We start from the raw sequence: 12,253 nt of genomic DNA, 5'->3' as shown, positions 1-12,253 counted from the left end.
CTGATAAATGAATGACTTTTGACACTCACCTTGCATCTGCTTTCTGAGAGACTGATGTTTATCAGTTGTAAGTTGCTTTCTGTTTGAGTTGGCAAAAATATCTCCACATCTTACAGCTTTTTAAGAAAGGAATCGGTACCACTTTACAATAACTTCTCATTTGTTAACATTAGTTGTTAACGTGGTTATAGCACGGGCTAGCAATGAGCAATGTATTTTTACAGCATTTGGCAACCTTTGTTAATATTACTTAAAATTTTCATGTTAGATAACAGGGCATTGAATAATGTTATCAGATACAGCTTTTGATATTAAAGGTGCTCTAAGCGATGCCGGGAGTCGTGACTTCTTGTTGACGTTCAAATTGTTGTCAAACAAAACGGAGGCTAGCTAAACCCTCCCTCCTCCTCATCCGTGCACTAACCCCCCAAATCTTTCTTCTCGGCTATTGGCTGGAACAGTTTTTTATGTTTTGTGGTGCGGGTGAGCCCAGTTTGTTCTTCTTGTTGTTTGTGGAGCCTGTGGTGTCTAGAGAGACCCCGTTTTTTTTACAGTGTGTTCAGGGGACAAGCAGCTAGCGGATAGTGAGGAGATGTTTGCTGGATGTGGCAAAAAATGTTTTGGCCTAAAAAATGTGTGACATCACTTAGAGCACCTTTAATGTTTTAATAAATTGTGAGATTAACATTAAGATAAATAAATGCACTAGAATGGTTTATGGTTGACACGCAGTAAATACTAAAGAATGAAACCTTATTGTAAAGTGTTAGTAATCAATCATTATGCCCCAAATAAGCCCTGTGGTCCACACCAAACAAGCTGTAGTCTGTCCTGCAGCCTGAGTGTTGTCATTTTAAGTGCAAAACTCGTGGAAATTTTAGTTTTGGAAAAGTGATTGTCACTTGGGTAAATATTTATGCAATGGAGATGAATGATTGGAATTTAACGATAGGCAGGCTTTAGTTCGTTCGTACTTCACAAAAGTTGCCAGTCCATATTTGTTTGCAAATGCCAGCAAGCGTTTGTTGAAACAGTTGCTCTCTCTGCAGACACCGCAGAAGGCCCCTCTGAAGGATTAGTTGGTTTTATTTACCTACTCCGAGGAATGCTTTCGCCCGGTCACTTTTGTGTCTGTGTAAATGCTCAAGGTCAAGCTGAGAGTGAGCCTCCCCAACAGCTCTAAAAAGCAGCAAAACCTGCAGCACAATGAAGTCTTCTCAAGAAATGGTAGTGGAATTTCTAATCGTGTTGCAACAGAGTTCAAAAGCTCACTCACTAGTTAACACCCTTCAAAGTGTCCGTGCACACACATGCACACATTCATCATAAAAGACAAAAAGTGGATATGGTTGTATATGTGGTTAGTGAAGACACTGACCTAGCCCATATTTATATTTATTGATCCTTCATGCTGATGACTTTGAGGTTGCTGTCTGAATTTACACCGAACAGTCACAGGCTTTAGTATTGTTCTCAATAGCCATTTTATCCACTGAGCTCACATTGACTGTTCCTCTCATTGATAACATTGTTTGTAAGAGAGTACACATGAATGATATCACGGTCTGGGAGGTGCTTGTGGACGTTTTACACATTTTTTAATTGGTAAAGTTGACATTTGGCCATTCAGCTTTACAAAACAGCACTGTTTCACTCTGCCAGGGATGCATGTGACCAGCTTCTGTCAAAGGTGAATGCTATAGTTGCTTATTCATTTCAGACACAGAAGGGAATGTCTACTGTCTGGACTTGTGAATGGGTTTGGGGCTTAGTTTTAGATGGCTGCATAAGGTCCAGCTGTCTTTCGCTTGCTTGCATGTAGAAGCCACATGATACATCTCAGATTTACCAAAGGAAACGGAGATCCTAAGATCTGGGGTATTTTAACCGCAAGTTATGAAAGCGCCGCTGCACTGTTTTGTGCAATGGTGTACCCACATAGCAAACGGACTTGGCCCACATGTGGCCTCAAGGTGGCGCTGCTGGCCTCCTGTCGGCAATGTCATGTACCCTTTCAGCCAGAGCTGGGCCATGTGTGGCAATGACGGCACGGCGGGGATCTGCCAAACAACATGAGGGCCGATTGTTGATGGGAGGAGTGTGGCCCAGATCAGTCCAGTGATATGTGGCCCAAATCAGACTAAGATCTGGCAGCATATTATGTGATCCATGATAAACAAGATAATTACAATATTGCATGATAATGGTTAAATGATCACATACATTTTAATGAAGTGTAGTATTGTTAAAATGTAGTCTTTGAAATTGCAAGTCAAAACAGAATGAAACATTATCATTTAAAAATTAAGCAAATCAGTCAAGTGCATTAAACTGCACTTAATTATAATTTTTATTACATTTTATATTAGTATTCTTGGTACAAATAATCTTAGAATCCTTACATGAAAAGAAAGAGAGAGTATATAACCGTTATCATTAGACGGGAAGTGGAGCGCTTCTTCACTTCCTGCACCACCTGTTTCACTTCTGCCATTAACTATAAAATCCCAATTACACGAAGACTGGAAAAGTGTGCTGATGGGTTTAGTCGCACAAATGGGGTGGTGGGAACTTCCTTCAGTGTCATCCATGTGAATTTTGTCAAAAATGTGTAGCCTATTTGATTGCGTCACATCTTTGACGTGATTCTCGTCTTGGTGGTGAGCAACTTCAGCACCAATAAACCTCTGCATCAACCGTGTAATAAGCAGAACCGTTTACGTTTGGAAATGTGTTGGTGCGTTTAAAGCACGCAAATCTGTCCTTTTAATCTGGGTGAGAGAATTTGAGATGCTATTTGCAAAGAACTATCCCTCTTCATATTTAGCATGGGAACACAACTTTTCGTAAGCATACAAAATCTAGATCAAAGACTTTTTCGCGTCTTAACGACAGCCGTTGTCAACAGTACGATTTAACTTCATTTCGCATTTCCACACGTTTGTTTGAATGGACGTCTTGTTTCTCCCACCCGAGTTTTATGCAAGCTGAATAGCCCGATTTACGTGGGTTGGAAATGGAAACATATTATGCACCTCTGATCAACAAGATCAGAAAGCCTACCGCTTTTTATTGTAACAATAAAACACAAAACCGTATTTAATTCTATGCATTTCCTAGGCTTTATGAACATTACTGGCCCGGTTCATTTATTAATAGCAGCCCCTGATAGCCGAGTATTTCAACAACAGCAATAACAATGAAATATTTATGAGTGTTAATATCTATAATAATGATATTAAAATTGATTATGGAAATGGTGAAGATGTTAATGTCTGCGTTATCAAATGATATTCAAAAAATAAAAAACATACCAACGAGCAGTTTGAATATTTTCTTTATCTCATTCATTTATAATAAACATATAAATAATAAATTCTATACATTTCCTGACACCTTGCCTTGATGAAAGGTAGGTTAACTGGTATGGCCACTCAATCATATGCTATCCAAACTATGCATCAGCTGCATTTTATTTACACAAAACTATTTAACTATTACAAAATATGAAAAGAAAAATACATTTTAGTCAAAGTACAGTAGTTACTTATTAATTTGTTCAACGAAACCCTTTGTTCTTTACTGGGGGGCTATTATCGTTACTGAATTTTCAGAATGTGCATTTCGTATTTTCTTAAAGAAACACAAGAAACAATGAAAGCAGAGAACAGTGAACAAAGGACGTATATGTCTGTCCCACTCTGACAAGCAAAGCAATGACAAAATAATAGAGAAATCAAAAAGAGAAAACAGCACAACACTGCAAAGACTCTGCACCTATTTAAATTAAAATATATTCTCGTATCTTACACTCTTTAAAATAACGAAAAGTGATTAGGTAACGATCGGTCAAAATCCTAATGTACAATTCTGTGTATAAAAATATAATTTCTGGAGCCCCACGGTGTTTGCTTTCCCCTAAAATATAACAGTCATTTGCACATATGCACAGAATGTTACAACCTGTCATGAAAGTTTTCTTACTTTTTTTTCTTCATTTGTATTTTTTTTCCTGTTTACATGAGATCTACAAAAATAGATTTTGCACCGCTGGATGAGCTCACACTGTATTCGGATCCGTCTGTGTGCCTCCAGCCTGAGTTCACGCGAGAATAAATTATGCAAAAAAAACTTTTAAGGCTCCATTTATTCTTTGAAACTGACATCTTTTTAAAGTCATTGTAATAAATATCCCAGCTCCGCTCGTGGCCTTTGTGTCTCTCTCTCTCACACACACACTCGCTCTCTCTCTTTCTCTCTTGCTTGTACTAATATTGTCTTATATCCTACATTAGTGTGATTTCTCTTGCTTTATTTCCATAGGAGGGTTTTCAGCTTGAGTTTACTGACATCCCCAAAGGATGAAGCATGCGGCTGTCCAAAAGCCACGTCCCCATGTGATACAGGAGCTTGGAGTACCAGTGGACTCCTTCCTGTTGTAAAGTCGCATTGGACTGACTGATGAAGTTTTGGGGGAATAGGACCGATGACGCGTCATAATAGAGCCTGACTGGCCCGAAGGCCAAATGCGCGAGACTGTGGTCCTCTATTACGGCGTAACAGGACGCCAGTATTCTGTCGACCACAATGGTTCCATGAGCAGTCACTGGTGCGAACGAGCCCTGGTGCTCCTCGGTGTATATCCGCTCCACGATGACAGATTGAAGCTGACCGCTATCATCAACAACCATCACCTTTTGTCCGGCTCTGACACTGCTGGCAAACGCGGCGGTCATGGAGTGCAGAACATCCGTGGAGTTGTCGAGGACAAAAAGGAGGTGAGCAGCGGTGAGGGTGATCTTTTCAACGGGTTCTTTCGTTTCTATCACGTAAAACAGGCGTCGCGTCGCGGAGTCTCGGTCTGTGAACATGATGAAGTCGCTGTACACGAGCTTCCCATCGCCGTCCGCCGCCAGCACCTTGTCACCTGGCTTCAGGTCCTTCACGGCCTTCTGTCCTCCGTCTCTGAGCGAGACCAGAGCCGAGCCTGGGAAACAGCCTCCAGATTTCGCCGCAACCGAATTTTCTGTCGAGATAAATAGCAACGAGTGAATCATTTTGTCCGGCATACCAAGTTACATCAAATATATCTAAATATTACGCTAATTTATCACATTTTAAATTGTAACTGATGAGGTCATGGAGCACAAAAAGCTCGAAAAACATGCACGTAAGTTAAATCAACCCCAAAGTCGGCTCACACACACAAAAAAGCCCGAAGAAACAAAAAAAAAACGTGGCTACGGTAATTATTAGTCTGTAAATCGAAAGCTTTCCCCCCAAAAATAATGTCTTTGTGTGAGATGAAGGAGGAAAGAGTCTGGACTGCTCTTATTAAAGACCAATAAAGCCCGCACATTGTCATTCTAATGCAGCTTGTGTATAGAGCACTCTTGGAAAAGGACACTTCTGCCTTTCCTTGCGCCTCTTTCATATTTGCTCAGGTGCAGAAACTTCTATGTGACAATTCACATTTATAGAATGAGAAAACCCCAAGCAGGCTCGAACAGTATTTACTCAGCCCAGACACTTTTCCAAGCCTCTAATAGTGTAGATTTGAATGTAAATTAGAAATGCTAGCGGTAGTCAATCAATGCCCTCTTCTTCTTTCCTTTCATTTTTTTTTGCTCAAGCTTAATTACAATAATTCGGGTCTTGTGGGATCTCTTCACATTCCGATCTCTCGGGTCGGTAAACAGAGCTATAGAATGGACTTTTCGTCTAATCCTCTCATAAGATTCTAGGGCATGAAATAAGATGGTGACAACTGAGAAACAGATTTGGGCGAGCCGAGCGAGTTCGACCCAGCTCTGTTCAAAGCCCGTCATGTATTTGTAAATGTGTTAAGAATTCAAATGATACGATTTGGTGAAAGCTTTATGACGGTTCACCAATATGTTCCAGCTAAATTACCTTCAATCAATGGTAAACTAAAAAAAATCCTGACAAGAATTTCATCGTATTTGCGCAAGTGATGCATTCGTCATTTTCATCGAAGCCTATTTTTACAAGCGCGCGTGTAAAAACATCCTCAATTTGTTTTTATATATCTCTAGTAAAATGTGTGTACAGTGTGTGTTCTAGTGAATGAGCTTGTGATGACTCGATAAGCGCTGCCTTCAAAGAGACTTAGACTGGCTGGCAAGACTTTCTGTGTTTGTCTTAAGGTGTTAAGGTTTAATAGAGTAATAGCCTTAAAACAATTGGAAGGCTTGGCCATTATTCATAAAATCGCCTTTGCCAGATGTTATTTTTATGATTACACTAAGAATTTAGTACACTTCCAGCAAAAGACTAAGAACTTTTTTTTTATACAATATCTGTATTTAAAAGCAGTTTATAATTTTAACCCTGCTTGCATGAAATCGAATGTGAAGCATTGTGCCCATCACTTGTTTATTTTGCCGTTCCAATCAAGCTGCCATGGTCTTACCTGCTTTGACAGAGCAATGGATGTGGGCTTTGGACTCGTAATAGACCCAGTCAAATCCAGCTTCCACAGCCAACCGAGAGAGTGTCCCATACTTGCTCTTGTCTCGATCAGAGGTGGTGATATCAACAGCTCTTCCCTCATAGTGGAGTGATTCTTCAAAATGGTGACCGTCCTCATCCCAACCCTCTGTCACACGGAGCTTAACCCCTGGCCACTGGTTCATTACAGAGATGGCCAGTGAATTCAGCTTGTCTTTGCATCTCTAATAGAATTGAGAGAGAACAGGAAGAAATGTAACTAACTGTTTTTTAATACTTACATTCATTGATCCAAACTGCCATAAGCATGTTAAAAAAATAAAATGACTGCCTAAATAATGCTCCGAATCTCCAAAAATAATAGTATAGCTTTAGACAAAAAAGCTGTTTACATCCCCTAGAATAAACCAACAGGACTAATTTGTTTAAAGACATAAATTGGAAAAAGTAGTATCTTTTTGAGCAATCTTCTTGAGGATCAGAACTCTGAAGATATCTTTTACTGACCATAATTCTGTAATACCCCAATAGATGCGTCCAAACAAATAAATCGGCTGACAAATAAGCGTATGAGAAACCTGTATTTACACTGGAAATAATTCAGCCTCTCATGCAAGGATATTCTGCCCAAAGAACCCAAAGAATGAAAAATTGATTGCATTTGCTCCACTGATCTAAGACATATAGATCCAACCAGAGAAAGGTGTGACTGCATCAAGGCTTCTTCTCTTTCAAAGGCCAAAATACATACAATGGTAACTTGAAATTAGAAGGCAAAATAATAATAATAATAATATATAAAAAACACTAAAAAGGGATGTTTCAGTTAGTGATTTGTAGTGTTTTTGTATTAACTTTAAGGTTTAGAACAGTGGCTCTCTCTTAAGGTGCAGGTATCTATGGACTGTTAGGCCATGTTTGGGTGGTGCACCCATTAACCTTTCCTGGGACCCTGTGTTGAGATGCTTGGCCTTCTCCAGGACAACTCTTCCCAACACTTAACCAATATGTCAAATAAAACACCACAAAAGACTCTTTCACTGCATCCAACCGGAGAAGCAACAACTCATCATTCTTGCAGCACAGGTTTGCTCAAGGGACGTGATGTGATTGCTTAACTGACGGTCTTTCAGAGGTTACATAAAATCTATTTAAAATATGCTTGCAAATTGTGACACTAAGCCAAAATCATTCCTTCAATAATTCACACATGCCTCTTAGCTTTGACTAGCTCGCTCTCTCCCTCTTTCTACAACCCCCTATTGTTCTATACATTTCTATACCAGACTACTATTGCCTCACTTTCGACTGAAGTGCTTGATCCTCTCATTTTCATGTCTGCAGTAAAGCCAACATGCAGCTTATTACACTAGATTATATTCCATTCCACATTTAAAAATAGTCAATTATAAAATATTAAATGTTTCAATTAACTCCATTATGTCTCTAGTGTTTAATACACAAACTGTATGTATACCATGTATAATATCTGTGGATCTGTCAAACCACCAAAATCTTACTGCACTTCACAGATGCGTCCTCTTATATGTGGCTACATGAAATATTTTCATACTGACTGAGATACTGATACATCTGTGGAATATCTGTGGCCTGAATCAAGAATGACAGAATAGTTATTTACCCTAATAGAAATAAAATAGATTTTCTAAAATAGTGGTTCTAGAAATTTGCTGCCTATTAATCTCAGTGGCACTTGACTGAGAGAGAAAAATATAAACAAGGCACAGGAAGACACAACCTAGCACATTCTGAGCAAAACTGCTGGGGATCCAAGAGCCGTGAAGCCTAAACTCTTTATTAATTCATTGGGTCGTGTGCCACGAATCAAGCCAAATTCTGTTCAGCCACCATGAAGCGCAGCGGGAACCCCTGTGCGCCGCTTTGTGCTCCACACGAGGTTTGTTCAACAAGCCGCCTAGTCACAGTCAGCTACTAATCTCCTCCCAAAATCAACTGTTTTAGAGCAAACACTTATCAGCTACCTGTCAGAGCAAACAGCCTCCTGGATTCTCTCGCAGTTGCGCTTAATTTCGCGAGCTAGCCCAACTCATTACACACCGTGCAATGCAACCAACAAACCATCTCTTACACTCGGGTGCGCTTCTCCAAAACATTTGTTAACAGGACACCTTGTTAACTAACTTTGAAAGACTGAGACGTTCATTTGAAGTTAGAATATTGCAAGGGTAACCTTCCAATTTTAACGGCAGCGTGTGTGCCCGCGGGTCATCGCACACTTGTAATCACATTCACCTTAAGTAGAGTTTGATTTACATCTGAGAAAACCACACCAGACAGGGGTTTCATCTTTTTTAGGGACCAGAAAAGGGGAAACTTTATAATGCACCTGCGCGGTACTTTGAAATTCGCAATGCTTCAGCAAATCTCGTCCATGCAATAACCTAGTCATGACTTAGACTTTGAGCCGAACAGCTATTCAACAAAGACACGTCCAAAATAGCTCCTAATAAAAATGTTATAGCCTACTCCGGGTAATCACTTTGTAAATTACACGGAAGCAATCCTGAATATGCTTGGTATAGCAAATACATTTTCGATGCATTTACTAAGCAGCAATGTTATTGTTCCTCTGCATTGGCAAAAGGTCAGAAGTTCAAATGATCTCTGCTAATGCGACGAGAGTGGAAAGCCATGTTGGGGACAGACAGCCTATTCCCAAAGCTGTCTGACTTTTTCCAGAGGTCTAGCTTTGCTTCTAAAAAAAAGAAAGAAAAGAAAAATAGAAAAAAGGGGGAAAAGATAAAAAGTTGAGTCGTGTGACACGACATAAAAGTTAAATAGCTAGCTACAACAAATTTATATAATTTTTGAGCAATTCACAATTCTACCATTCACCATTAAAATAAATAAATGTAATTCTAACGAATCCAATAATGTTCTTTCGAGCAGAGAAAACTGTTTTCCGCATCTAAGTCATTATTAACATAGCTATTTACCCATTTACCAAAATAATAGCGCATACTTCAATTAAAATAATGTTGCACTATTCAACTCCTGGAGTGTACCACATAAAACTTATTTCAGACTGTGTGTCGCTTGCTGTTGCTTAGCCTATATATCGGTCAGTTGTAGGCTACAACAAATATAGATTATACAGCATCGCATTTGGTGCTAACTGCCAGCAGATGAACAAACTCCTGAATAGTATCGAAAAAGAGGGCTGAAGACACACAGGGCATTGTATCTGATTGTGCCACTAAGTGGTACCGTCCTGGCCCACTAATAAACACAGACAAATCGAAGAGCATCCTTCGAGAAATGTCAATATTTTCATGCCCAGATAAGCAGCGTCTGAGAGCGGGCGGACTGCGGTCCGACTCAGCGATCTCATGAACATGTAGGCTATGCTTAATTCGGTCCATATTTGGCTCCCATAAGACTAAAATATTCTGACCATGACTGTCCCGTCGGATCAGGTGCCGTACCTATCTAGCAGAATATCCACGTTTTACAAAACAGATAAAGCGCGTCCGATGTATCTCATCGCGGGCAAAAGTGTGTACCTACATAGAAACAGAGAAGCGCATAAATATTTCACGCAACCTTCCACAATGAGGGTGAGCAAGGAGGCAACCAGCCGGTCTGGGCTCTCTTGATGGCATTTCTCTCGCACAGCTTCATTAGAGCGAGCCATGCCGTCAGACTAATTCACAATCCCTCTGACTGCAGGCACCGGTGAGATTTCTGAAGGGAAAGGAATTACCTGTGTCATGAGTCTGTCCGCGCCCGTGTTCTCCTCATCCTTAAAGATAATGTCGGGATTGTAATTTGGAGTAAGTTCTTTAAATCTCTCCGAATTGCGCGTGATCTTGCCCTCGTATCTGCCGCTGGCCCCTAAGGTCTTCTCCGCGACATTGGGTATAAACTGCTTGTAGGCGAGAGGTGTCAGCTTCTTGGGATGTCTTCTCCTGCCGTAGCCTCTGCCAGGACCACAGGCCAGTCCGGACACCACCAAGGACAGACTGAGAAGAGACCCCAGCAGCACTCTCGTCTTAAGCCGCATTTTGCCGCGCGGTGAATCTCGCTGCGGTGTTCTCGAGCGCCCTGCGCGGTCTGTCTAGCAGGATTTCTCGTTGTCGCTGCGCGGATCTCCGGCGATGTCCTTGCCGTCTCCTCAGTTCACGCGTGTCGCTCGTCGCCGAGTCCTACCGTGACAGGTGCGGAAATGTGCGTCTGATAACGCATCGGAGGTTTGCGGTGTGGATATGAAAGGTAAGACTGAGCTCGAAATCTCAACATTAGTTGAAGACACAGCCACTTATGCGAGAAGCCTCTATACTCCTATGTATTATAGCTGCGATCTGAGGTAGGGAGGGACCTGATTGGCTCGACGGGACGAACCCTTCTGATGTTATCCCACTAAACAGACGCGCAAAAACCTTTCAGAAAGGTGGGCTTCAGGGGAGGGACGCGGTGCGATGTGAACGCATCAGTTTTGCCCGCTGCTGTCTGTGAGGCTGAACCACATGTGTGCTCAGTTTGTTACTGGGATGCAAATACCCCATCCGCATATGTGACCTGCTAATAAACCGTTTTTGTTTAAATTAGTTTGTCTGTATGTTCTTATGCTCCTGCTTAAGGCTGAATAAATCACGCGACTTTCAAAGTTTCATTTATCACAGTCAGTGCAGACTATTGTGCACATCAATCCAGATGAACCAGAAACAAACCGATTACAAATACAGTCCAAAACATGGCAAAAATACAGACATACATTTTAATGTAATATAAACTTTTTCGTTTTCTTTTAATCTCTTGAATCACATTCTTATTAATCAGGTTAATCACTTATTGTGCCATCAGCCTCTCTACCTGAAAAAAAGCTGAACGTTACAAAAGCCAGATTGGCTAGTTTGTATTTTAATAAATGGAAAAAGTGTCAGATCTTGCAAAATATTCATTATATCCATACACAGTCAGCTACATCAGCATCATTCTGCAAAGGGTTTAAAGTGAAAGGTTCAATTTCTGAACAATTTACAGAATTTTATTTTCTTTGAAATATTGTCCACATGTCTATTTCCAAACTGAAAAGCCAGGAATGTTTTGATCCATTTAGAATAAAATGAAATATTCCTCCATCTCTATCAGCTGCAATTTCACTGGGATAGAGATTGAGAGAGTTGGAGACTGAGATTAATTTGGATCTTCTACCCAACACAGCTTATTTGAGATATTGGAAAGGGCTCTTCCTGTGCACACAAATGCTAAGCTGTCTGTTTGGGAGAAAGATCAACCTGCAAAAACCCTGTCACCCCTTAAAGTCCACTTCAGTGACAGATTAAGCCATGGTAACCACTGTGTTCCCTGGCCTATAGCAGCGGGTAAGGTATGTGTTTCATTGTCTTATTATCTCTCGTTTTCACACTTCTGCTCTATGAAAGATGGTGGCTGCTTGCCTTTAGAAATGCACTGAGATACAGGTGATTTGTTGTTCAATTGGGTTGGAGTGTGCCTTTTTTGACTGCAGAAAATTTAAAAATACCATTAAATAATGCTGATATGTCAGGAGTAAAGCAGGAAGTTTAACAAGCATCACAAAGGTAAAGTGTGTCTGTTTTCTCTCTCCCAAAAACAAATATTTTTGTAATATATATATATATATATATATATAGATTTACCTTAAAAGGGAATCGGTTCTTGGTAAATTAATACATTTACACATCGTATTAATCATCAGGGTAAAGGCAAATTGAACCTTCTCTCAGAACGTACAGAGCAAATTAATCTCTTCTAAAAC

General features: G+C 40.4%; 1 protein-coding gene across 1 annotated transcript; it reads right to left on the bottom strand.

Moving 5' to 3' along the window:
* Nucleotides 1-3,261: 3,261 nt before the first annotated feature.
* LOC132107331 (sonic hedgehog protein-like) lies at nucleotides 3,262-10,931 on the bottom strand. Its single transcript, XM_059513568.1, has 3 exons — nucleotides 10,217-10,931; nucleotides 6,434-6,695; nucleotides 3,262-5,026 (listed from the first exon to the last, which is right to left on the bottom strand). Exons 1-3 carry the CDS (start codon nucleotides 10,514-10,516, stop codon nucleotides 4,332-4,334), a joined length of 1,257 nt encoding a protein of 418 aa, XP_059369551.1. The 5' UTR covers nucleotides 10,517-10,931; the 3' UTR covers nucleotides 3,262-4,331.
* Between the last annotated feature and the right edge of the window lie 1,322 nt (nucleotides 10,932-12,253).

This window comes from Carassius carassius, chromosome 2, assembly GCF_963082965.1.
Source record: "Carassius carassius chromosome 2, fCarCar2.1, whole genome shotgun sequence".
NCBI classification, from domain to species: Eukaryota; Metazoa; Chordata; class Actinopteri; order Cypriniformes; family Cyprinidae; genus Carassius; species Carassius carassius.
Note: the sequence above shows the minus strand (reverse complement) of the source record. Positions and strands in the feature narration are given on the sequence as shown.